Source organism: the organism of the source record quoted next, unplaced genomic scaffold (genome assembly GCF_019419815.1).
Source record: "Pyrus x bretschneideri cultivar Hongxiangsu unplaced genomic scaffold, Pyrus_bretschneideri_v1 Contig28, whole genome shotgun sequence".
Classification (NCBI taxonomy): domain Eukaryota; kingdom Viridiplantae; phylum Streptophyta; class Magnoliopsida; order Rosales; family Rosaceae; genus Pyrus; species Pyrus x bretschneideri.
The window spans coordinates 4571055-4597983 of NW_025999590.1; the positions used below are offsets into that span (position 1 = coordinate 4571055).

Genomic DNA, 26929 nt, shown 5'->3' on the forward strand with positions numbered 1-26929 from the left:
AAAACCAGCTTTTTATCATAATACACGGGTTAACAGCGCCATTAAATGAATTTTTCAAAATGGCAACCTTACCCTCTCTTTCTCCTTCATCCCAGTTCTAGGCTCCACCCCCCTTCTCCAATCGCTCTCTGGCGCCGTACTACCCAGATTCACCACCCCATCCCCTTCATCTCTTCTTACTGTCCAGATTCGCCACCCCATCTCTCTCCCAATCCCCACCAAATACACCCATCGCCACCTCGCAGACCATGATCCCAACCCACTCCTTGCTAGATGATAACCCAGATCCCACCCACCCATCCACCACTGCACCTTCCAAAACATGTAATGCCTTGGAAATCAAAATGCAGGAAATAGAAATGGGAGTGAGGATGAAGGTCCCAGATCGCTGGAACTGAAAGAGAAATGCGAAGGGACGAAGGTGGGTGAGGACATTGAAATTTCAGGAGGGATCATTGATGAAAAATGGAAGAAAAGCCAGAAACATTTTGGTAGAACAAAATATAAAGAAAGAAGAATGAAAAAGTTAGAAAGAAAGGGAAACAAAGAACAAAGGAAAAAGAAAACAATCATGAACTTTTTGGCAGAAAGAAAAAGAAAGGAAGAAAAACCCATAAGTTTTTTTTTTTTTTTTGTCATTTTACATAATTACAGCTGTTCTACATAAATATTTACCAAATACTATAACACTGTTTTTTTTATTCAAAGCACTTTTACAATTATTGTTACCAAACACTTTATTATTTTATTTTACAACTACTTATTCTTACAATACAATAGAAACAATTTTTTTTTCAAAGCACAATAATACCAAACTAGAGTAATAAGGTTAGTTAGCATTCCCATTGTGAATTGCTCTTCGACTACATCAGTCCTTTTCACTAGCCGGACAAATTGTCGGTCCCACGCGTATATAATATAGAATGGGTAGCTCAAACCCTAGTATTTAAGGAGCTCCAGGTAATGAGTTGAGACAGACCCACAAAGCTAAAAGCACAAATAAAGAGATTCAGAAGGACCACGTCAGCAAAATCCAAGAAAGAATGAAGACAATTAGTCTCATTGATCTTTCACTTCTGTTGTTAATAACCAATTTCTCTGTTCTGACGGCCCACGCTGCAGGTGGCAAATGGCAAGTGCTGAAAAACGTTGGCATTTCCGCCATGCACATGCAGCTCTTCAAAAACGACCGCATCGTCTTGTTCGACCGCACCGACTTCGGCAAATCCAACTTGTCCTTGCCCAACGGTAACTGCGTCAATAACGACTGCACCGCCCACTCCGCCGAGTTCGTCGTCCAAACCAATGCCGTCCGCCCCCTCACGGTCTTATCCGACGTCTGGTGCTCCTCCGGCTCAATGGACGCTTACGGAAACTTAATCCAAACAGGCGGCAACAACATCGGCGAGCGCCGCGTTAGAGTTTTCACGCCCTGCACGGGTTGTGATTGGAAGGAGATTGTGGACGGCTTAGCTGCTCGCCGTTGGTACGCAACTAATCATATTCTGCCTGATGGACGCGAAATTATCATCGGCGGCAGGGGGCAATTCAACTATGAATTTTATCCGAAGACCGCGTCTACAAGCAATGTCTACAGCTTGCCGTTCCTTTCGCAGACCAATGACCCCGGCCAAGAAAACAATCTATACCCTTTTGTTTTTCTCAACCCTGATGGCAACTTATTTGTTTTCGCTAACAATCGAGCTATTTTGTTGGACTACGTGAAGAACGTCGTCGTTAAAACCTACCCGCAAATACCAGGAGGCGACCCGAGGTCGTACCCCAGCACGGGTTCAGCCGTATTGCTACCATTGAAGAACTTGATGGCTCCATCTGTTGAGGCTGAAGTTTTGGTCTGCGGTGGAGCACCAAAAGGGTCTTTTGTCCAGGCAAATAAGGGTACTTTTGTGGAAGCTCTAAACACATGTGCTCGGATCAAAATAACAGACCCTAATCCACAGTGGATTGTTGAAACTATGCCTCAAGCTAGAGTCATGGGTGACATGTTATTGCTCCCAGACAGCACTGTTTTACTCATTAACGGTGCATCGTCCGGGGTTGCCGGTTGGGAAATCGGGCGTAATCCGGTTTTCAATCCAGTTGTGTACCGACCTGATAATGCAGTCGGGTCACGGTTCGAACAACAAAACCCTACCACCATACCACGGATGTACCATTCCTCAGCATTATTGGTACGTGACGGTAGAGTGATCGTTGGCGGTAGTAACCCACACGAAAAATACCAATTTGGCAACGACGTACTTTTCCCAACAGAACTGAGGTTAGAAGCATTTAGTCCCGAGTATCTCGATGCTAAGTACGCGAACTTGCGTCCTACAATCCTTGCACCTGGAAACCAAGCCAAAATCCATTATGGAATAAAATTAGCCATTCAATTCTCGCTTACGGGCACGTTTGCAAAGAATTCAGTATCGGTGACGATGGTGGCACCGCCTTTTAGCACGCATTCATTCTCGATGAATCAAAGGCTGTTGGTTCTTGGTGCGGAGAACGTACAACAGGTAGGGCCAACAACGTATCAAGTTCAAGTGACAACTCCGCCTTCGAAAAATCTTGCGCCTTCCGGATACTACATTCTCTTCGTGGTTCACCAGCAAATTCCAAGTGAGGGCATCTTTGTCAAAATTTACTGAGAAATTTGAAGGTATATTTTCTAGTGTGTATAATATAAGTTGAAAAAAATGAAATAAAAGGTTCATGCAGGGAGAGAGATCAAGCTAGCTAAGAATGCTAGCTTATCACAAGTAATTTCGATCAAGTTGTAATTTTCTATTTTCTTTTGTATTTTTTTTTTTTATTTTTTTTTATTTTTTTACTAAAATTGTAAAGTGTGTAACTTTGTATCTAAACTGATGATGAATGAAGTTGTATTTCGTTATTTCCAGTTATCAATTATTATGTAAATGGAATTACTTAAAAGTCAATGACTTGGGTTCCAATTGTTAATTGATTCTCAAGGTGATTTGTGGACTGTCTTACAGCGAGTGCATAAATATATATTACTTGAAAAGATGTGGTTTATGAAAATCCTTAAATTAACTTGGGTCCAGATTAATGCTAATTAAGTGTTGTCCTTCGTGCTATTGTGGGGCTTTTTCGTGGACCTAATGATGATATCAATTGTACGAAGGATTGGATGTGAAAGTACTGACTAATTAGAAATGTAACCAAGTCAATTATATACGCATGTTGCCTCGCTGTTTTTGTAGTTTCTGTTTACTATGCAACGGTATAACTATCGCAAAAGAACTGCTTTGGCGATATTGAAGGTATCACCATGCAACGTGATATTGCCACATGACATAGAACCTATTTGGTAAAGAGCTTATTTGGTCACTTTGTTGAATAAAAACATGAAATCCTACGTCGGTTATCTTATACAACAAATCATAACTTATATCAGATGATTTTATTTTTTATTGTAGTGTGGTCTTTTGCATAAAAATCTCACAGTGCATGATTGATTAATGCTGTTAGTGATGGACCGTGACTTGTATCTCTGAAACTTTAACATGGTATCAAAGCCGATTGTCAAATTTGGGCTTGAATGGATTCAGTTACAAACATGAATGATATAGCACCACATGTGGCCCACTCCAAAATGGTTCAACATACGTAAAAAAAAAATTTCACATCGGCCATCTTACAAAATAAATCACAACTTATATCAAATGGTTTCACTTCTAATTGTATCAAGGTCTTTTGCATAAAGTCTCACACCTATTGATTGCAAGGTGATTAAATGAAGACAACATCAGTGTAATTTGTAGTGGACCGCGTGTTGAAGATCAACACCAGCCCAATTAGTCTTTGGATGCTAGACAACTCTAGCAAAATACTATGTCGGTGGTACTAGCTAGAAGGTTCTGAAGATTCAAATATGCATGGGAGATGGACAGTGCATGAACTGAAAATGCTAGACAATTCTAGCACCAAAGTCGGTTACCTATCTAGAATTATGTAAACAAATATCTTAAGATTGTTGTAATGGAATGTTAGTGAAAATTCTAGAAAGAAATATAAGTTAGTGGCTGGAAATGCACAAGCCAAGTCCACCGACTTTGGCTAGGTCGGTTATGCCATGTATAAATATAAGGTAGTGCTATGTGTGGTGTAGTAAGCTTGTAATCAAGCAAGCAAGCAACCAAGTGAGAGTGAGAAGAAAGAGTAGTCTTGTAAGAGTGTGAGTGGTCTAGAGTTTGTCTCTAGAAAATGAGTGAGTGTCATAGCTTCCCAAGAGTGTCTTTGATACTTTGTGTTGTAATATTTTGTGTGTGTAATACAAGTAATTAGTTTACTTGTGTTGTCTCTCCAACACTTGTGTTAGAGTTGAGTACTCTAAGTCTTTCCCCAACAATTGGTATCAGAGTAGTACGATCAGGGACCGTCTCTATTGAAGCTTCCGAGAATCGTGAGAAGTTTAGTACTTCGCAAGATTATTGGTTAATCTTGTTCGTCTTATCAAAGCTCTGCCGACACGATGAAAGACTTTCAAGTTGTTGGAGGAATCAAGAAGTTGAACAACAAAAATTACAACACGTGGGCGACATGTATGGAGTCTTACCTACAAGGCCAAGATCATTGGGATGTCGTCGGCGATAATGAAGTTATGTAGCCGGAAGAAGACACCAGCGACACTATGCGAAAGTGGAAGATCAAGGCAGGTAAGGCAATGTTCGCCTTAAAAACCACAGTTGAAGATGACATGTTGGAGCACATACGGAAGGCCAAGACACCAAAAGAAGCATGGGACACATTCGCCACACTCTTTTCAAAGAGGAACAATACAAGATTGCAGCTTCTCGAGAATGAGCTATTATCAGTGGCCCAAAGGGACATGACGATTGCACAGTATTTCCACAAGGTAAAGTCTATTTGCCGTGAAATTTCTAAATTAGATCCTAGTGCTGTCATTGTAGAATCCAGGATAAAAAGAATAATTATCCATGGATTGAGACCCGAATATCGAGGCTTCGTTACTGCTGTACAAGGATGGCCAACCCAACCATCACTTGTTGAGTTTGAGAATTTGCTTGCCGATCAAGAAGCTTTGGCAAAGCAAATGGGAGAGGTCTCGTTAAGAGGTAAGGAGGAAGCGCTCTACACCAAAAGTAAAGGCAGCTTTAAGCAGCGTGTTGGTGATGGATCTAAAAGAAATGGTGACAAGGAAAAAGGTTATCAAGGAGGAGGGAGTTCTCGACCAGGGAAAGCTTCAAGCATCATGGCAACTGTGGTCAATCCTAGAATAATAAAAGGTTTGAGGGCAAGTGCTACAATTGTGAAAAGAAGGGCCACATGGCAAAGGATTGCTAATTCAAAAGGCCTGCAGAAAGTAACGTCGCCAACTCAGAGAAGAAAATTGAAGATGATTGGGATGTCGTTGCATCTCTAACTGTACAGGAAGAATGGGACGTAGAAGCATCATCTTGTTGGTGCTTAGAAAATGAGCCGTTGCCCGACTCAAAAGAGTTTGAAGATAAGTTGCAAGGGAAATTGGGAGACCAAGTTGCCCAAATCCAATCAAGTCCAGATAAGCTTGAAGATTTGCTTGCTGGAGACGATGTCGAGCAAGAAATACCTAAGAGTCCTTAGCAAACAGGTGTGTACCAACAACCATAAGAAGTTAGATCTAGTGGAGTGGAAGCATCAACTCCATAAGCACAACTAAGAAGGTCAACAAGAGTACGAAAGCCAAATCCTAAATATACCAATGCTGCCATAACTGATGGAGCACCAAAAGAACCTGAGGCGTTTGAAAAAGCATCATAGAGTTCTGAATAGGTAAGAGTTATGGAAGAAGAAATCATTGTGCTTAAGCAGAATCAGACTTGGGATTTGGTGCCAAAGCCAAAGGATATGAAACCCATATCCTGCAATTGGGTGTACAAGATAAAGCGTTATCCTGATGGTTCAGTTGAAAGGTACAAGGCTCGGTTGGTGGCTCGAGGCTTCTCTCAGCAGTATGGACTAGTCTATGATGAAACGTTTAGTCCAGTAGCAAAGTTTATGACCGTACGAGTCCTACTTGCACTTGCAGCTAACAAAGATTGGAATATATACTAAATGGACGTGAATAATGCTTTCTTCAGTTGAAAGGTACAAGGCTCGGTTGGTGGCTCGAGGCTTCTCTCAGCAGTATGGACTAGTCTATGATGAAACGTTTAGTCCAGTAGCAAAGTTTATGACCGTACGAGTCCTACTTGCACTTGCAGCTAACAAAGATTGGAATCTATACTAAATGGACGTGAATAATGCTTTCTTGCATGGAGAGTTAGATCGGGAGATTTACTTGATGCATCCAATGGGCTTTGAAAGCAAAGCTCATCCCGAGTACGTGTGTAAGTTGAGGAAAGCACTTTATGGTTTGAAGTGGTACGGTAAGATTGCAGAATTTCTAACGCAAAGTGGTTACTCGGTGGTGCATACAGATTCCAGCTTCTTTGTTAAAGCTAATGGAGGAAAGATAGATATCGTGCTGGTGTATGTGGATGACCTAATCATCATTGGCGATGATGAGGTCGAAATTCGTCGAACAAAGGAAAATTTGTCAATTCGGTTCAAGATGAAAGAACTTGGACAACTCAATCACTTTCTTGGATTAGAGGTTAATTGCACACAAAAAGGGATATTTCTGTGTCAACAAAAGTATGCAAAAGACTTGTTGCAGAAGTTTGGGATGCTTGAATGCAAGCCAATCTCAACACTGGTGGAACCCAATGCCAAGATGTGTGCACATGAAGGCAGAGACTTGGAAGATGCAACAATGTATCGACAATTGGTAGGTAGTCTGATCTATCTGACTTTGACTCGACCTGACATTTCTTATGCAATTGGTGTGATAAGTCGATACATGCAAAATCCAAAGAAGCCTCATCTAAAAGCGGTTCGATGAATATTGAGATATGTAAAGAGTACAATTGACTATGGTCTCTTGTACAAGAAAAGAGAAGATGGTAAGTTGGTTGGCTATTGTGACGCAGATTTTGCAGGAGATCACGACACCAGGAGATTGACCACTGGGTATGTCTTCAGAATTGGTTCTGAAGTAGTTTCGTGGTGCAGCAAGAAACAACCAACAGTGTCTTTGTCAACCACGGAAGCAGAGTATAGAGTAGCAGCAATGACAACTCAAGAGAATGCATGGCTGGTATAATTGATGAGTGATTTACAACAACCAGTAGATTATGCAGTACCATTGTATTGTGATAACTAATCGACAATTCGCTTGGCGGAAAATCCAGTCTTTCATGCAAGAACTAAACATGTGGAGGTACACTATCATTTCATTAGAGAGAAGGTCTTGCAGGAAGAGATTAAGATGAGACATATTAATACAAATGAACAAGTTGCAGACTTGTTCACTAAAGGTTTGAGTATCGGCAAGTTCGAAAAGTTCCATCATCAACTCAACATGGAGGAAAGAATGAGCTGGTGTTGAGGGGGAGTGTTGAAGATCAACACCAGCCCAATTAGTGTTTGGATGTTAGACAACTCTAGCAAAATACTATGTCGGTGGTACTAGCTAAAAGGTTCTGAAGATTCAAATATGCATGGGAGATGGACGGTGCATGAACTGAAAATGCTAGACAATTCTAGCACCAAAGTCGGTTACCTATCTAGAATTATGTAAACAAATATCTTAAGATTGTTGTAATGGAATGTTAGTGAAAATTCTAGAAAGAAATATAAGTTAGTGGCTGGAAATGCACAAGCCAAGTCCACCGACTTTGGCTAGGTCGGTTATGCCATGTATAAATATAAGGTAGTGCTATGTGTGGTGTAGTAAGCTTGTAATCAAGCAAGCAAGCAACCAAGTGAGAGTGAGAAGAAAGAGTAGTCTTGTAAGAGTGTGAATGGTCTAGAGTTTGTCTCTAGAAAGTGAGTGAGTGTCATAGCTTCCCAAGAGTGTCTTTGATAGTTTGTGTTATAATATTTTGTGGAGTAAAGTACAAAAAACTACCTCAACTATTGGGGTCACGACAATTTCATACCTCATCTTTTAAAATTGACAATGTCATACGGCATCTTACGAATTTGTGACAATGTCATACCTCTGTCAAATTTTCTATTAGTTTTTCTGTTAAGTACTGACGTGGCAAGAGATGGGGACCACTTTCTATTAAAAAATTATTAAAAACTAAAAAAAAATTTAATATTTTTTAAATATTAAAATAATAAATAAAAGTTTAAAAAAAAAAAAATTTGAAAACCCAACCCCACCCGCCCCCTTCCAGGAGAAGAAGGAAGAACCGAAGAAGAAGAAGAAGAAGAAGAAGAAGGAAGAAGAGGAGGAGGAAAAAAAAAAAAAAATTTGAAAACGCAACCCCACCTGCCCCCCTCCCCCAGGAGGAGGAAAAACCGAAGAAGGAGGAAAAAAAAAAAACAAAACAAAAAAAATGGAAACTGCACCAATTTCAATTTTTTTTGTTCTTCTCCTTCTTCCTCTTCTTCTTCCTTCTTCTGGGGTTTTTTTTTTTTTTTTTTTTTTTTTTTGGGTTAAAGATTAAGCAGATGAAGATGGGGAGAGAGAGGGGGAGGGAAGGGATGACTAAGGGTTTTTTTTTTTTCTTACTTTTATTTATTATTTTAGTATTTAAAAAATATTTAAAAAAATTTTAGTTTATAATAATTTTTTAATAGAAAGTGGTCCCCATCTCTTGCCACGTCAGCACTTAACAGAAAAACTAACAGAAAATTTGACGGAGGTATGACATTGTCACAAATTCGTAAGATGCGGTATGACATTGTCAATTTTAAAATATGAGGTATGAAACTGTCGTGACCCCAATAGTTGAGGTAGTTTTTTGTACTTTATCCTATTTTGTGTGTGTAATACAAGTAATTAATTTACTTATGTTGTCTCTCCAATATTTGTGTTAGAGTTGAGTACTCTAAGTTTTTCCCAAACACCGCGGCCCGTCTCTCTAATTTAACACACTTTTTTTGTGCAAACAACACCTCTATCTAGCTTTTGGATGCTTTACAAACTACTGAGGGCCTGATTAGTTGCTTTTTATTTGTTTATTCTTTAATTTTTATGTTTTGCAGTGTAATATGCTGTTTCTTATTCCGCTGATTGTATGCTAGCTAATGGCCTCTGCTGCATAAGAAGACGAAGTGGTGGCACTTTGGGATCTCTATCCTCCTCGAACGTGAACCGATGTCGCCTCTAGGGTACTGTACTATTGTGGTCCTAGGATGAAATGTAGCAAGACAAATATGTTACTACGGCTCCCTCATTGGACCAGTTTTCGTATAATAAGTCAAGAAATTCCTAACTAGCGAGAATAAAGATTTTAAGAAAGAAGAATCGTCTCCGCTCTCTTTGTGGACGCTGGGCTTGATTCTGAACCTATCGGGCTGCTTGACAATGGTTGCTTCCTTGAAAAAAGGCTCGATGAGTTGCTACGGTGCTTCAACTGACAATCGTATTAGGAGTAGCAGAGAAATAATACGGGGTCTCAGTTGTCGTATGCTTAGATTTATAGCTGCATGTTTGTAACTAAACAACAGAGACAAACTCACAGTGGATGATGTGGACATGTACATGTGGTTTGGTCCTTCATCGAATGGCATCGGCGAGATATGCCACGGTGTCCCCGAACAGAGGTGTCGAATTCTTGGTCGTGGGGGCAGGTTGTTGCTGCTTGGAAGTTATTAACTTGATCTTTGTGGATGATAAGAGTCCACATTCTTGATTATTTAGTGTGACCAATATCACTCTCGAAATATGTTTGAATATTCTTGAATGGCTACTTACATCCCTTGGATTCTGAATTCTCATAAGTTGAACTTGTCTTCATGACTTTAGGTTTCTATTAATTCGCTCGGCCGCCATTGCTTCGATATTTCAGAGAGTAATTGGTGAGTACTAATGACGCGTGTGACAGTTATTGTTCTCTGGAATTAGATGGCCTCATAATTTTTGAGCTTGTAAAATTTGAACCAAGTGGTGTCCTATCTTCGGGTACAAAACCATGTGGTATTTGGAACTCAGACAACTAAACAAGCAATGCTTTGAGGTCCATACGAAGTCCTCCTTCCACACGGCACCCCAAAATCGTTAAAACCGAACCGGTTATCGGCTTCGATTTCTTCGACTCGTGAGGATGACCTAGTTTTATTTTTGCATCCTAGCAGGGGTCCCCCATTCATTAAAACCAGTCTAGCCGGGTTTTTTACTTGTTAACATCCTATATGAACATATTGTTTTGCCTAAAAAGCTTGTCCCACTTTGTTTTGGCAATGAAGTTACATGACGAAATGTTGATGTTATTGTGCTAATGAACCTAATGTCATTCATGCCCATTTGCTCGCTGATATCATTCTCGGAGTAGAATTTTCTCCCCTATAAATTCCTTTCTTCTCCAGTCCCCTCCTATTTAAAAGTAAATTCCTCTCTTCTCTAGTCCTCTTTTATTTGAAAAGTTACGATTAAGCCACGTCAACATCTTGTGTTGACTTATTTATAGAAAGAAAAAGAAAAGAGAAAGGTGAAGGAGGAGGGGAGGAAAAGGGAAGGGATTTGGAAGGGAGAGAATCGTACTCCATCATTCTCTAACTCTCAGATTTATGATTGGAAATCCGATTTGTACTCTTACATGGGCCAAATATTATTCAAAGATTAGAGAAAGTTCATTTCCAATCACTTTCCTTTTGTATATCATAGTTATATGTATATGATACTATTATTATAAGGGGCGACCTCAAACTAATAAGGTTTTCCGCTTTGTGAGGGTTTGGAGGAACATCTATCGTATGCAGCTTTACCCTTTTTTTTCCAAAGAGGTTGTTTTCACTTTTAGAACCCGTAATCTTTTGGTCACAAAGAAGCAACCTTTCCGTTGCGCCAAGACTCGCCCTCATATGATAATATTTTATATTTTATTTTAAAAAGTCTATTGCTTGTTATTTTGAACAAGGATTTAGGGATGATTAGGGTGGAGAAGATCTAATGCATGTTAAAGTAAGACTTACAAAATAATTCAGGAAGAAATCGTCATGGATGATATGTTTATTTTTGAACTCAATGGGAACGAAGCTTCTTTACGTCATGAATGATATGTTTATTTTTGAACTCAATGGGAACGAAGCTTCTTTACGTAAGTAAGAGGTGGATTATTCGCAATTTAATTTGATCTACAACTAGATTGCAAATGTTTGTCCTCTGTCCGAAAGCCTTGGCTTTCTTTTGAACTATATAGGTAAGCAAACTTTTTACATGCAAGTGGTAAATTGCTCTGACGGATAGGTCTTCTTCATCGACTCATTGAGTTTGTATTCAAACTCCTTTGCTCTTAGTAAGCTCATTTTATAGGAAAATTTTAAGTCGTGGATTTAAAAAAATAAAATAAAATTTACACAATCACAAGAAGTTGTTTAGTCGTTTTCAAGTATTTGAGTTAACCAAAAACAGCCCTTGTAGAAACAGCCACTCGGAGGAACTCCACATGAACAAGTTATTTGATGCAAAATTCAAACACGAAAGAGGAATACACCAGAGTAAAAGACGTTGGGAATCTGATTTTCTTTTAGCTGGTAATTAATTAATGTTAATTACTTAATCAAGTTGAACCATGTTTCTTTGCTGTGGAAATAGAGTGCCTACCTAACTATTTTCGAGTTAATCTCGAAACCCTTCTAATCCTTCTCCTTAAGCACAAATAATCTTCAAACTGAAAGCAAAGTGAACCAAACAAAAGAGGAAAATACAATAATTTTGTTGACTTAGCAGAAATTAGTAATTTTATAATAATAAACTTCGACATCATTTAGAAAATCATATAATATATATGAAACTACCTAAGCCGTGAGATGATTTGATATCTATGGTCATGGTTAACACAGTGGAATTCGATAATCTTATATATATAAAAGGAATAACCAAAGTGGGAAATATATTTTAATTATCATGTTGGAAATATTTTATTATTAATTAGTACAATATATATTTTTTTGGTGAGTAATGTTAGGAAGACCAAATTTTTTTTAAATCAAATTTGCAAACTAAATGATGTGGTTGTAAATGATTGGATTATTAATTAAGTATCAATTAATGTGCTTGTTTCTTATTGATGACACATCATTTTATTTACAATTTGGTTTAAAGAATTTAGTCTCCCTAGCATTATTTTTTTGTTTGGTTAAGGGGTGTGACTAAACAGAAGCATTTGGGCAGAGCCCAGCGTACGTAATCTGTTTTATTTAAGTTAAACAAGGGATGCAAAGGCTTAACGTACATCAATAATGAAACTAGATAGCCAAGGTAGGTCATTTTAAAAGCGTATAATTTTTTGAGTCCTCATCAAATGATATTTCTTGCATTATATTTTTGTCTCTGCAACGGTAATGGTTTTGTCTCCTGGTGTTAAGCAAGATGGTTTTATTCCCTCCGATGCTTATAAGTTCATGAATCAAAGGTTTGACTCGTAGAGTTTGGTGGTTAACAAGAAGCACGCATGGCGGCTAATCATCAGTCTAATTCATGGAGTATTTGAAGCTAATAAAAAATGTATTGTAAAAACGAGCGTTCTAACATTTTAGAATTTATACAATCGACGTTACTTAATGAGATAATGTTTGATTGTTGTTATGAATTATGAGCTTCAATTTCTATATGGTGCAGTGTCTTAAATCGGACTAAGAACTCTCCCACGCAGAATGGGCATATCAACAACAATAAAATACAAACAATATATATACGTATATATGAATCCATACAAATACGGATGGTATATAATACCAAGTCGTGCTTCTTATTTGTTTTCACGACCCGACCAATTTGAGATGATAATGTTAACACTGGCCAGCTCGATTTCCAACCTTTTTTTTTTTTTTTTTGGAGAGAAAAAACAATATTTGATATTCATTGCAAACAAAGCAATACAAGTACAATCTAACAACAAATTGAGGATATAGTACATAATGGGCCTCAATAAAATCTTGCCCGAGCTTTCACTCCGGTCTAATGAAAAATAGCGTCTCGCACGACAGAAGGACCAACTTTTGCTCCTTTTTTAAAATTGAGTTCATATATTTGACCTAAAATCTGATAACCATATCCCCTCTATTCCCCCCTTTTTTTTCTATAAAACATATCATTGAATTTTTATTTATTTTTTGTAATCCGGGTGCTGAACATCTTAAAAACACTAAATTATTTGAGAACCACAAACTAAGCTGTTCCTAGCAACCCCACAATATCACGGACAAAAAATCACTAATCCAAACAGGAGGTGGTTCAAGAAAACAAAATCCCATATGCTTGAAAAATATTGTTTTCGTTTAGCAGAATGTTTGCTTTGTTTAAAGAGACCTCTAAATTTTTTTTGTAGAATATATGTTTATTTACAGTTTGTCCTGTCAGCACCGAAAGAGAATGGAAGAAAATGAACTGATTCGAGACAAACTTTGTAGCTTAGCTTTGGATAACATAAATACATGTCCACCTTAAAAAATTAAATCATTTCGATTCTTTCATCGACAAGGTTTGATGCTAAAATGGGTAAATATAAATGATCAGGAAAGGGTCCGCCAACTTTGAATCGAATTTAAGGTCATTTGTTTCATCTTGGATTAATAGTGAGGGTCAGAAAACTACTTGTTGCATATAGGACTTGCCTTTTGAATTCTAACTTTAGGCTTCTCATCATTTATTTGTCAAATTTATAATATAATCTCAGATAGCACTATACTGCAGTAGTGGAAAACAATAATGTATATCTACTCTGGTTTGAGTATGATTTCATGCCAACTGATTCTCTCTCTCCTAACATTTAACAATTTAATCTACTGGCATTGACGTTTGTCAAAAACAAAAAAACAACAAAAAAACATACATATCCAATCGTAAACTAAAGTAGTATAACCTAAAGAAAGTTACAAAACCAACAAACACGAGGATGATTATGATGTCTTAAATCAGCAAATCCATATGCTGTATATGTTTTCTTTTCTTCTATAAATATGTTTGAAAACGTGAATGAACAATTGTTGGAAAAGATGTTGAATAGTGTAATAGAATAATATTATCTTATGAAACTTGTTAAATAGTTTAAAGAAAACTTTTAAACGTTTATAGCAAGAATAATCAAAAAGAAGAAAAATATAGTCGGTTTCGTGTTATAGTTTTCTTTAATGATAACTTTTTTTTTCTTTTTTTTCTTTTTTTTTTTTGAAACGATATATATTCTGCAGTTCCATAAATTCAAGGCATGCGATTGATCAAGTCAATTAATCTATAGCTGTTAATCTTGATTTATTGTTATAAAACTCAAATTACAGCTGCATAACTTTAAAATAAAATAAAATTAGAGTACGGGCCATGGGGGTCGTCGGACTTGGCTTTAAGGAACTAGCTGCTGCCGGCCCCAAGTTATACAAAAAGACCTCTATCGGCATTGTTGGCAGTAACTATATGCCATGCATTGCCATTGATTAGTTTTATCATTCATTTTCTTGTTTAATTAATACTACTTACATAGCTAGCAAGAGATTGACCCATCAATATGTTATTAGGACAACAAGTACATATAATCATCGCATCAATTAGACAAAATAAACAATAGAAAAGAAGAACAAACAAGTGAAAGTAAACCGAAGAGTGCCGACAAATCAAGGAGTTCATTTCTAAACTGACAATAACAAAACCCTAAAGTCATCAATTAAAAAATTTAAGGTAAAATACCGGCCGACGTCTAAATTAGAGACTTTCCTGCAATCAAAACATAATATTAATGACATTATCTATATAAAAAAACATTTTTACATGCTCAAAAAATACACTACCCCGTCGAATAAATACATTCCATAAAGTATCATTGGTTACAAGAGAGTTACTCCCCGGCTAGATAGTAGAAGAATAGAGGACAAATAGAAATGCTCAGAAAAAAAAGTGCTTCAAAGACAATATATTAGAGTATGGCTTCTTTCTTTGCACGTGTATGAATTCAAGCTTCTGGATGTTTCAGGTCTTTGTATGGAGGTTTGACTAAACTAGGGCGTTATATATATAGTTACTGGAAGGAAGACTATATATATATACACACACACGTATATATTGGAAAACCTGTACATTATTATTAGGTTGCAAGAATTTACATTTAACAGAGAGACCAAATCCCAGAAAATTAAGAGAATTGCAATGAATATATCCACGAAATGGAATATTAATTATTAAATAGATTTTTTTTATTAAATATTTTATGTGTTAGAACCATGCATGATTAAGTGGGCGCACCCAAATGATGGTCAAATTTCATGACAAGAATTTAATATTATTGTTCAGGTATTGATTTAATTGGGAAGAACAACCCAACAAAAGCAACAATCATTTAACTCTCACTCTGCACCGCACGTATTCTGCAGTAGAAATTTAAATTGCTTGGAGCTTGCCCAAACTGAAATATTTTTTTTTTTTTTTAACGAAACGATATATTTGGTGCAAAACTGAGCAGAGTACCGTTTTAAAATTTATATAACCGACTTCGTTTGATGGGATAAGGCTTGAGTGTTTTTGCTCAAAGGAAACGTTGACTTCATTGGACTTTTAAGAGGGAGTACAGACTAAATCTTGGAGGTGAACATCCTGCATGATATTATCAGATTTAATCTCGCTTGAAACTGCATAATTATCTTTAGATATTGCAAATTAGCTAAACAATGAGATAGCTCTTGCAACAATGTGAATTTAATAAGAATGAATTTCACCTTCTGCAAGCAAAAACTTAAATCTTCAATCAGACGGAAGATCTTGCTCTTTTTCATTAATTAATTCCGGCTACCAAATATACGATCCATCACTCTAAAAGGCAATCCCAAGCAAACAAAATTTTCCTCTTTGCAAGGATCAGAGGAATGGAGAAACGTCTGTGGTATACAACCTTATCCTTGCATTTGTAAAAATAATGTTTTCACAACTCGAACCAACGATCTTTGGGTTACAAAATAGCAATATTTTTGTTGCGACAAAGTTCGCCCTCTATGACCCATCACTCTCCAACACAAAAATTTCTCATGCAAACCAAAATGACATCATCGAGCGGAAAAGTTCAAAATTCAAAAGGTTGAAATTAGAATTGAAAAAAATAGTGTTCACTCTTCATGAGTAAATTAAGATTTAGATTTTTGTCCCAAAAACAAGTAATCATAAGTTTATTATTGTGTCTCTTAAAAAATAATATTACAACAACCAAAATATACATTAAAAAATGAATATTTCCACATTTACCAAACATATGTATAATAAAAAGACGAAATAAATTCATCGACCAACGGAAGACTAAACCAGTAACAAAAAGAAAGAAAAAAAAAAAAAAAGAAGAAGAATTTAAAGCACACACAAAGACGAAATAAATTCATCAACCAACGAAAGACTAAACCAGTAACAAAAAGAAAAAAGAAAAAAAAAAGAAGGATTCAAAGCACACACCTAAACTCTAGCATGCTTATCCAGGATCCTACAGTGTAAACTCAGATTAATTAGATTGAATTGTTCTTCAACTCAACGGTTACAGTCCCTTTCACTTACCGGGCACCTGGTGTCGGTCCCACGCGTTTACAATATACATATGGTACGTGTATTTAAAGAGCTGAAGGTTGAGAGTTGAGACAGACCCACAAAACCAAAGCACAAATTAAGAGATTCAAAAGCAGAAAAAATGAAGTCAATTAGTCTCATTCTTTCATCAATCCTCTTGTTAATTCATTTCTCTCTTACCCACGCCGCTGGTGGCAAATGGCAGCTCTTGCAACAAAGCGTTGGCATTTCCGCCATGCACATGCAGCTTCTGCGCAACGACCGTGTCGTCATGTTCGACCGCACAGATTTCGGCAAATCTAACCTGTCCTTACCGAACGGAGAATGCGTTCGAAACGACTGCACCGCCCACTCCGCCGAGTATGATGTCAAAACTAACACTGTCCGCGCTCTCTCTCTTTTAACCGACGTTTGGTGCTCTTCCGGAGCTGTAGCCCCCAATGGACGCTTAATCCAAACTGGGGGTTACGGCGACGGAGAGCGCAACGTCAGGGTTTTCGAGCCCTGCACGGGTTGTGATTGGAAGGAGTTTGAGAATGCCTTAGGCGCTCGCCGGTGGTACGCTACCGATCATATTTTGCCCAACGGACGGCAGATCATCATCGGCGGTAGGCGGGAATTCAACTACGAGTTTTATCCAAAGACCGGGTCTTCGAGCAAAGTCTACAGCTTGCCCTTCCTTGTGCAGACCGATGACGCCGGCGAGGAAAACAATCTTTACCCTTTTGTTTTCCTCAACGTGGATGGGAATTTATTTATCTTTGCGAATAATCGAGCTATTCTATTCGATTATGCAAAGAACAATGTCGTCAAAACCTATCCACAAATACCGGGCGGCGACCCAAGGTGTTACCCTAGCACGGGTTCAGCCGTGTTGCTGCCGTTAAAAAATTTGGCGGCTCCGTCTGTTGAGGCTGAGGTTTTGGTTTGCGGCGGAGCTCCAAAGGGGTCTTTTGTCAAGGCAAATCAGGGTACTTTTGTGGAAGCTCTAAACACATGCGCTCGGATCAACATAAACAACCCGAAACCCCAGTGGGTTATGGAGACTATGCCTCAAGCTAGAGTCATGGGTGACATGTTATTGCTTCCAGATGGCACTGTTCTACTCATCAACGGTGCATCATCAGGAACTGCAGGTTATGAAATAGGGCGCAATCCGGTTCTCAACCCGGTTGTGTACCGACCTGACAACGCAATTGGATCACGGTTTGAACAACAAAACCCTACCACCATACCGCGGATGTACCATTCCACCGCGATATTGTTACGCGATGGTAGGGTACTAGTTGGAGGTAGTAACCCTCATGAAAAATACGAGTTCACCAACGTGCTTTTCCCAACTGAATTGCGACTAGAGGCATTTAGTCCTGATTATTTGGACGCTAAATACAATAACTTGCGTCCGCAAATCGTTGCGCCCATATCACAAGCTAAGATCAACTACGGAAAGAAACTATCCATTCAGTTTTTGGTGAAGGGAAACCTAGCAACAAAATCAGTGTCGGTGTCGATGGTGGCGCCCTCATTTAATACACATTCGTTCTCAATGAATCAGAGGCTGCTAGTTCTTGAGGCGGAGAACGTTAAAAAGGTAGGAACAACGGCCTACCAAGTTCAAGTAACTACGCCGGCTTCCGGTAATCTTGCACCTTCAGGATATTATCTTCTGTATGTGGTTCATCAAAAAATTCCAAGTGCTGCCATCTGGGTCCAAATTCTGTGACAAAATAAGGGTATTTAAATTTGTATACTATGTTTCTTCTTCCTTTTTATTTTCTTTGAAGAAAAAAAAAGATTAATTGTGAGTTGAAAAAATAAAAATGTTCATCAATAGAGATCAAACTACAAAAGCAAACAGTTTGATTGATTCTGTGTGTCATTTTAAAGAATTAGGACCATGTAGCAATTTCCAATTTGTATTTGATTTTTCTTACCAAAGATTACAAGTTGTAATTAATCTACTGAATAAAGTTGTATTAATTTCCATCGAACTTTTTTTCGCGCCAGTGCTTTTTTATGTACTTGCAAAGACTTTATTTTGCAAGTTTTGCACACAAGTGGATATGGTGTGATTTATGCTCATGCGTTCCGAGTTCGAAACTGCATTCTTCTAAATTATTTTAATAGTTTCAAATCTTGTCTCCCTCTTTAGTAAAAGTTTTTAACAATTTATCATATCCGACTGATATCAATGACCATCGTCAATGGAATGATACACTATATGTGGACAGATTGGTAAGTAGAAAATGGTGCAGCCGAGTAGAAAATGATGATTGTTAATTTTGAACGATTAGTGCATCTTTTGAACACGTGACGAGTTTTTTTTTAATAAAGATGCCTTTTTTTTTTTAATTGAGTACAATGATACCGGTAAAATTAAATGTCGGTTGCATGGGAGAATCTTTCTTCTATCAATGCGTGGCTACCCTTGTTCGTGGCTTGAGTGGGACCAATGCACTAACTGTGGGCTTGTAGCTCTTCAGAATCCTTACAATTCTATATATACGGGCCTGCAGCTTTTCGCAGAGCCCTTGTTTTAAAACCCGTGCAGAACAGCAATTATATAGCTCAGTGTCTCCAGTAGTTACTATCACTGATCAATGGGGTTGGTGCTTGGTGGAACCCCTCCGTTAAATGTCGGAAGAACTCCAACTTTACTCAATTTTTTTCTAGTTTGCCAATACAAAAAAGAATACTGAGGCATATTTTGGTTTGCACTCGGGGGCAAATCCATTTTGAAACAAGGTAGGTCAGCTCATTCCGCTCAGAATTCCTTGCGGAAGGGTCGGGTGTTGCCATTTGAAAATCTAAAATCCCTTTAAAAGTTACTCTATAATTGCTCAGAGTTGCCTTTGTGGGCATTGATAAGGATAGCTGCTGGCCCATATCTTTGTATGCATTGCTATGGGTTCTTTTGATAGGCTCACTCGACGTATGTTAGCATATGTTAGCATGCTTACTCAAAACCTATTAAGTATTGACATCAGTCGACATACTCGTTTGAAAACTGTTGACATCTGTCAACATGCCTGCAATATGACTTCTAAATGACCTCTAGCCTACAAAGGCCTAGTGAAACACCAATTTGCATGCTATTTTGTCAAAAAATAATTTGCACGCGCAACGTGCTATTCTTAATGACACCACAATAATATTTAAGGTGCATTAAAATTCATAAATATTTTATTTAAAAGTGCTTTTATTTATTTGAAATACACTTCCGATCGAGCTCCTAATTTCATAATACTAATTGTATACAACCATATTCTTTGTATTTGTGAACGAGTCGTGACTAGGAAAAACTCGGCCGAGTGGTATAACTAGAAGGCAAAACGACATCGTTTCAAGTACATACTCAAATCATCTCGACCCAGTTTACTTCTTCCTTTGAGAAAAATTGGAAGCTTTGGTGGTTCGATGGAGGCTAGCAAAAAGGGCTACGCGTGGGCAGTCTCAGCCGGGCTCTGCGCCGCTTCCGCCGCCGTTTCGGCGAAGCTCATCACTAATCAGGTGCCCTTCCGATATTCAATTTCACGAATTTAAGACGTTCGATTTACATCTCAAAAACCCTAGAATCTCTTGATGTAGTAATTCAGGTGATTAATTTTTGGGGATTTTCACAGATTGTAAAGTACTGTTTCGTGGTATTATTCAACGTGACGATGTGGGGGTGCTTTGTGCAAAGCTTAAAAAATCTGTCATCTCTGCAAGCTACAGCGACGAACTTTGCTACCAACTTCCTTACTTCTGGTCTGGCTGGATACTTTTTGTTTCAAGAACCCTTATCTGAGAAGGTAAATTCATTGTTTTTGTTCCGTTTTGTGTTAATTTTAATGAAGTTTTAGTCATTTACGCAACCTTAACCTTATTTGCAAATAGGCTGTTTCCATGACTCGAATCTGTGACATTTCAGTCACAAAGAAGCAACCTTTCCATTGCGTTAAGACTCGCCCTTTGTTTTCGTGACTAAAATGCTCAAAATTATTAACGTGTGGAGCAAATGAAAAAAAAAAAGAAAAAGAAATGAATGGATGACACTGATGTCGTATGCGACATGTTTACTTACTTGAAAGGGGAAGTCGTTGATCATGAAAGGGAAAGAAGGAATGAGTACGAGATCTATTAGTCATGTCGTATTTCATATGATTCATAATTTTTAAGTATTAGATTATGGACTCTCACAATTTTCTTATATTTCACATGTTAGTAAATAAAAAGGAAGTCGGTAATTTGAATAATTCTAATACCCATGTTTTACTTGACGTGGGGACGAATCAGAATAACTCCAGTACTCATGCCATGTAAGTAAACAAGCCACCTAGTAGTATGTGTTTAGGCCATGAAAGTGGTGGGAAATGTTTGGCCTTCACTAGTAGGCCTTTAACTCTGTTGTCATTGATCAAATGATTCTGAAATTTATTTCAGTCAACGAAGAAATCGAAAACAACTGGTTCTTTTCACATAAAACATTTGAATGAACCATGGGTTATATGGCTGCTAGTGTTCCTTATCTGGTAAAATCACAGAATGGTGATAGACGACGGAGTTTCTTCACCAATTATTTCGTTTCTCTGTTGGGAGAGGCCGTAGAATTGCTGCTGCTTGTACATTGTTTTTACGCCTGCATATAATTGTTGTTTTTACACCTGCATATAATTGTTCATAGTAAGAACATTGAGAAAATGTGGCTTTAACCTTAGAACATTGAGAAAATGTGGCTTTAACCTTGCTTGACATATCTCTTTTGCATATCTGATGGAAAGGCTTGTTGACAGTGGTTTGCAGGTGCCCTGCTCATTGTCATTGGCGCTCTCGTGCTTAGTAAGTCAAGTATCGAGAAGAATGTTCATACGGATTAATGTTTCTGCATTCCACTTCGTGTTCTCGCATTTGGTTGAGAGGGTTAGGTTTCGTGATGGAGAGGCCTCAATCTTGTTCTACACGGATGGACAGGGTTAGGTTTCGTGATGGAGAGGAGAGAGGGGTGAAGGGGACTACCGATGAAGATACTTTGGACGACAGTAGAGACAATGGTGAAGAGGATCTGTCTGAACAGCCCAGCGCCTTTGAAGGTTTGTTGAAATTTGGAACTGTATTCTGGTCAGGAATATTGTCTCTGCACTTTAGCTACTTTCTCTTAGGAGATGAAGGCTTAGACTTTAGATTTATCTATTAATTGGATTTTGAATACTGGTCTCTTCTGTATTTGAAATTTGTTTTGCTCTTTATTGCTCTGTGAAAGTTCAGAAACAAGAATGCTGATAGACAGTTTTTGAAAACAGAAAATACTCAAGATGAAGGATCGAAATATGTCGCTGTAGCAGGGGAGCAGACTTCTGAGGTCTGTATCTAACCTTGATTATGTCTAGTTTGATGTTCATTTTTGGAGTCTCAATTACTCATTACCCTCATGTGGTTGGTTTGCAAAGGTTGAGATTTGGGATCTTAATACTGCAGAAAGGTTTGCACGGTTGCCTCAAAGCTGCTCTGGTGGCTCCTCGGGTATTTCTTCCAAGGAGAGCGGTCCCTTTCTAATTCATTCAACCTTTGGCTTACTAATTTATGGATTTGATTGTGTTTCAGTTTATAGCTGACGTTTTTGGGCCATCACTTTACTGTCCATACTTTCTTATTGTTTTCATCTAGTTTAGTCAAATGGCATTAATTCTTGCCAGGAATGTGCATGGCAATTCAAGCATTCTCACCATCTGAATCACAGGGATTCCTAAATGTCTTGGTTGGGTATATTCTTTTTCACTTCTCATTATCTATGTTTTATGAAACTGAGTACCTGATTAAAATTTTGATGAAAATGTAGATCATCCGTTTGTGTCTGCGACTATGCGGTTTTAATGATGTTTGGCTTCTTAATCTTCAGCTACTCGTAGTAGAATCTCTTTTGTTTGTTCTGTTTGTCTGTTGTCAGACTCTGTCAAAAAACTGCTCAAATTTGTTTTTCATCATTTTCTTTCAAACCAATGTTCTTAGGAAAGGTTGTTCAGAAGTCATATGTCATGAGTTCCTTGACTAGTTGTCTGTAGCAATCTTAGATCTCTTCAGGATGTATGTGGTGCATTCACTGAATTGCGCAAATATTTTGGGGTCAGAAGAATTTGATAACCTGGTTTGTGAGTTGTTGACACGCAATGTGAGAATGAGATGTATGTGTCATACATGAGTTATCCTACCCTTTCTAACTTCGGGGATGCTGGATCAAGATGTGTGTATAACAGATCTTAAAATTTGTTTATACAGTGTGAGCATGCACCCATTTTCATACATGTTATAATCACCGAAGAAGGATTATTCTGCATTTGGTTTCTGGAATTGAAACGTGAGTTCAAAATTTGTTATTTTCGTCATTTTGATATGTCTATTCTGATTTTGTTTCTTTGTTCTACATTGTACAGTTATGAGGATGGTTCCATGCTTTGGTGGGATATTAGAAATCCGGGGGTTCCAATTACCACTGTCAAGTTTCATTCAGAGCCAGGTGAGAGACCTAGAATCCAAAGAACCCCCGTGCGTTTTTATTACCCGTTCTCATTTTTCCTTTTGAAATAAACCACATTGTTCATGTACCTTATCTGCAGTTCTAAGTCTATGCGTTGATGGGTCATGCAATGGTGGTATCTCAGGAGCCGCTGATGAGAAAGTTGTGCTGTATAGTTTGGATCCTTCAATGGTAATAGTCATGTTTGAAAGTTTGTAGTACTACTCTAAGCGAAATTTAAGTGATATTTTATATCTCTTTTGCCGTAATGTTGTGCTGTCCAACCTAGGGTACGTGCATGATCAAGAAAGAAATTGTTTTGGAACGACCTGGAATTTCAAGCACTTCCATTCGACCTGACGGTAAAATTTTTGCAACAGCTGGCTGGGACCACAGGTTTGGAACATAACTTTCATTTTGAGATTTGAAGTGTATCTTGTAATTCATTCATCGCCGATCTGCATTCTTATGTCGTTTTGCCCTTTTTCGGTTTCACTCTTGATGGCAGAGCGAGGGTGTATAACTATCGTAAAGGAAATGCTTTGGCGATATTGAAGTATCACCATGCAACGGTATGATCCTATTTTCAAACAACAACTCTTTCTTGCGTTGATGCTATACTCACTACCGAGGGCCTGATTATACGTATTTGCGTATTATTGCAGTGTAATGCCGTTTCTTATTCCGCTGATTGTAAGCTAATGGCATGTGCATCAGAAGATACAACGGTGGCACTATGGGAACTCTATCCTCCTCAGACTTAAAACGATGCGGTCTATATTGTCCTATGGTCCCGAGTTCAAATTCCCCTCTTTGTGCTGAGTGTAAATAATGTTTCTACTAAAAAAAATAAGAGTATTGGCGCACCATGTAAGCACACTAGTTGAAAAACAGACGGAATTAGCATGACATCCGAGATGCTCTAATAAAATTAACTTGTACTGTCGAATTTTGGTCAGTGCCTCGTATATTTGGTGGTTGTCTTCGAACAAATGTTACTGGTTACGCCCCTGCTGTTATCTGAGGAGAAATTTTGGACGTCTTTATCACTTTAGGTGGCTGCTCTCGTAGTACAATTTGTTTATACTGAAAGATTTCCGTTTCCATTTTTACATTTTTTCTGCCGGCGGGATGAGCTCGTGAAATCCGAACCGTGTGGTGTCCTTTTTTTCGAGTGCAGGAACCTTGTGGTTTGAGGTCCCCAACGAGCGAGTCCTCCGTCCACAAGGCACCCGGAAATTTAAAACCGGCTTCATTGTTAAAATGTCACATTCCAGCTGCTACTTAGTATTACGAGCTATTGATATTTCTCTTCGCTTATAAGTGAGAGGTCTTAGGTTCGATTTCCGCCAAAGGCGAATTTGAACCATAGTTATTGCTAGTCCATTGTGAAGCTAACCATATTCCTTCTTCCTTAATGTAGATAATATCGTTTGTTCAAAAAAAAAAAAAAAAATCTTCCTCCTTTAGAAACAGCCACTCTCAGAATTTCATATGAACGCGTCGTCATTTTCGAAGCAGCAGCCAGCAGGTGCCGACCTTCCTAACTATATATGGTTCTACTAATTAATTCCAAAAATCTTCTAATCCCTCTTCTTAATTAAGCACCAATCTTCAAAGCGAAAGCAAAGTGGAACCAAACAAGAGAGGAAAACTAAACATTAAGAATTAATGTTGACTTTTATTTTTATAATCATGAAAAATTATTTTAAAATTTTAAACAATATGTATAGTATAACACACACACACACACACACACACACACTTGTGAAAATGCTGAAGCTGAGCTGTGAGAAGATTGGATGTCTATGGTCATGGTTAGCCTGCAATGTTGAAAAATATAGGGGCTTTTAGATCCAGTTCCAAAAACGTAGAGTGTTTTTAGGAGTGAGTCCAGTTATCTAATTATATGTTTTTATTTCTTTTATTCTCATTTTATATTTTCTAAAAATATTAAAAATCAATTAAAATCTTCTAATATTATGCATTTTCCAACTCCAAAAGAATATATTTAATATCTTATAACAAAAAAACTAATATACTAAAATAAATTTATCTGCAAAACATTCTACCCTAACTCAAGTAACAAATATATGAATGTGTATAATATACCTATACGTGAGATATGAAACCTAATTAAAGGGTAGAAGAAACATAACATACCTACAAGTAAGACACATTAATCTGTGACAGGTTGATTATAAAAAAAGAATCTGTCATATAGGTAGATAAATATAATTAACCTGTGATATACGATTATAAAAATTAAAAATAAAATCTATAAATGGGGTTTAAAGTAGGAGGAAGAACGAGAAATAACAAAAAGATAAATAAAAAGAAATAAGCAAAGAGATAATTGAGAAGAAATTTGATTTTTATAATAAATCTTATCATTGAACAGATAACTATTGATAATTAAATAATTAAATATAACAAATTGGACTTATTTTAATAAACTGGACTATTCCTACTATTGGCTCAAAAAATTGGACTTATATCAAGTTTCCCCAAAAATATATAAGTTGCAATTGTACGTTTTAGGGTTTTTTTCAGGTCCTCTTATCTCTCACCAGAAAAATATTTCTAATTGAATTATATTTTTGGTCCCTCCAACAGCAATGGTTTGGTTTTGTCTCCTGCTGGTAAAGCAAAATGCAAGGGTGGTTATGGCCTATGATGCTTAATTACTATAGGTTCATGAATATATGAAAGATTTGACTCGCAGAGTTTGGTGGTTTGCAAGCAGCACGCATGGCTGCTAAACATTCTTTTTGCAGATTCATGGATTAAGAGCTTAATTTAATTTGTATGGATAATCCGCAGTCTAAAGTGGTTGACGTACACCTTAATTAGTTATAAGTTAGGGCTCATTTCAGACAAGTTCAAATCTTTTATGTACTCATTTTGTGTGTGACCTAGTTTCTGTTATTGATCGCCACGTGTTCATAAACTTAATACTCCATCAACTCTAGTGTCATAAACTTAACACGTGTCAATCAATTATAGAAGCTACAAAGAAGCTACACACAAAACCGATGCAAAAGATTTGAACTCATTTCAAATTGTTTACATATAAATTAATTTAGCACTTACATTCATGAGCGTCTTAAAAAAAATTACTAGAAAATACGTTAAAGTTAGTTTTTACGATTTATTAGCATTTTAAAGGTATTTTTTTGTCAACCGTAAGTATCATCATCATGAGCGATTTTAGCTCTTTCGTATGCACCATCGTAAATAAAATTTGAGTCCTTTCGAATACTACAAACACAAACAAGAAAATATGATGGCAAACAATAAAATAAACAAAGTTGACCAAAAGAACGAGTATAAATATATATATATATATATATGTGTGTGTGTGTGTGTGTGTGTGAGGAAACTTTCACTAATAATATTCTTCGACCAAAATATAAAAAATATATAGAATTAATTAAGGAATATCGCATCTCAACAATACATATAAAATACATATACCAATTCGCATGGTGTATATTGTAGAATAGCAAGACGTGCTATATTTTCTATTTTCCACGGCCCGACAATTTGAGCCGATCAATTTATCAATCATTACAAGAACAAGATCAGAAATGCATTATAAATTTAGTTGAAGGATGTATCTGTCTAAACCAACCGTATCAAAGACATTCTGAATGAGCCCCATCAACCGTTTACAAAATTGTCCAAGTATACTAAGGAATATCTCACTTAATAACAAATATAGAATTAAAAGATCATGACTTCACTTGTTGCGAATAAGGTTGTAAAAGACGTTAAGCACTAGTCGGGCAACAAACAGGGGCCTAGCTTCAGTTTATTCATACTTATTGAACAAACTAACGGTTGTGATATTAACAAGTAGTACCCTCATAATCTAC

The 26929-nt window shown here is 37.4% G+C and overlaps 4 protein-coding genes across 4 annotated transcripts; all 4 read left to right on the forward strand.

Moving 5' to 3' along the window:
* Window positions 1-983: 983 nt before the first annotated feature.
* Window positions 984-2899, forward strand: LOC103930108 (aldehyde oxidase GLOX1). Its single transcript, XM_009339402.3, has one exon. The coding sequence runs from the start codon at window positions 1044-1046 to the stop codon at window positions 2652-2654; it is 1611 nt and encodes a 536-aa protein (XP_009337677.1). The 5' UTR covers window positions 984-1043; the 3' UTR covers window positions 2655-2899.
* A 13717-nt stretch (window positions 2900-16616) lies between these two features.
* LOC103930107 (aldehyde oxidase GLOX1-like) lies at window positions 16617-18549 on the forward strand. Its single transcript, XM_009339401.3, has one exon. It carries the CDS (start codon window positions 16680-16682, stop codon window positions 18279-18281), a length of 1602 nt encoding a protein of 533 aa, XP_009337676.1. The 5' UTR covers window positions 16617-16679; the 3' UTR covers window positions 18282-18549.
* A 1341-nt stretch (window positions 18550-19890) lies between these two features.
* Window positions 19891-21630, forward strand: LOC103930106. Its single transcript, XM_009339399.3, has 3 exons — window positions 19891-20068; window positions 20182-20352; window positions 21334-21630. Exons 1-3 carry the CDS (start codon window positions 19976-19978, stop codon window positions 21415-21417), a joined length of 348 nt encoding a protein of 115 aa, XP_009337674.1. The 5' UTR covers window positions 19891-19975; the 3' UTR covers window positions 21418-21630.
* Window positions 21419-24019, forward strand: LOC103930127 (protein DECREASED SIZE EXCLUSION LIMIT 1-like). Its single transcript, XM_048588353.1, has 9 exons — window positions 21419-21630; window positions 21841-21899; window positions 21988-22081; window positions 22234-22300; window positions 22969-23051; window positions 23152-23243; window positions 23341-23447; window positions 23560-23623; window positions 23717-24019. The coding sequence occupies exons 1-9, from the start codon at window positions 21474-21476 to the stop codon at window positions 23813-23815; spliced, it is 822 nt and encodes a 273-aa protein (XP_048444310.1). The 5' UTR covers window positions 21419-21473; the 3' UTR covers window positions 23816-24019.
* The last annotated feature ends 2910 nt before the right edge of the window (window positions 24020-26929 follow it).

What these genes read in the sequence shown, in the direction of transcription:
- LOC103930108 (XM_009339402.3), top strand. Translation starts at nt 1,044, where the DNA reads ATGAAGACAATTAGTCTCATTGATCTTTCACTTCTGTTGTTAATAACC.
- LOC103930107 (XM_009339401.3), top strand. Translation starts at nt 16,680, where the DNA reads ATGAAGTCAATTAGTCTCATTCTTTCATCAATCCTCTTGTTAATTCAT.
- LOC103930106 (XM_009339399.3), top strand. Translation starts at nt 19,976, where the DNA reads ATGGAGGCTAGCAAAAAGGGCTACGCGTGGGCAGTCTCAGCCGGGCTC. An exon ending in CGAAGCTCATCACTAATCAG is followed by an intron (nt 20,069 to 20,181) that starts GTGCCCTTCCGA and finishes GGATTTTCACAG; the next exon opens with ATTGTAAAGTACTGTTTCGT. An exon ending in AAGAACCCTTATCTGAGAAG is followed by an intron (nt 20,353 to 21,333) that starts GTAAATTCATTG and finishes GCTTGTTGACAG; the next exon opens with TGGTTTGCAGGTGCCCTGCT.
- LOC103930127 (XM_048588353.1), top strand. Translation starts at nt 21,474, where the DNA reads ATGGAGAGGCCTCAATCTTGTTCTACACGGATGGACAGGGTTAGGTTT. An exon ending in ACAGCCCAGCGCCTTTGAAG is followed by an intron (nt 21,631 to 21,840) that starts GTTTGTTGAAAT and finishes TTTTGAAAACAG; the next exon opens with AAAATACTCAAGATGAAGGA. An exon ending in ATAGTTTGGATCCTTCAATG is followed by an intron (nt 23,244 to 23,340) that starts GTAATAGTCATG and finishes TGTCCAACCTAG; the next exon opens with GGTACGTGCATGATCAAGAA.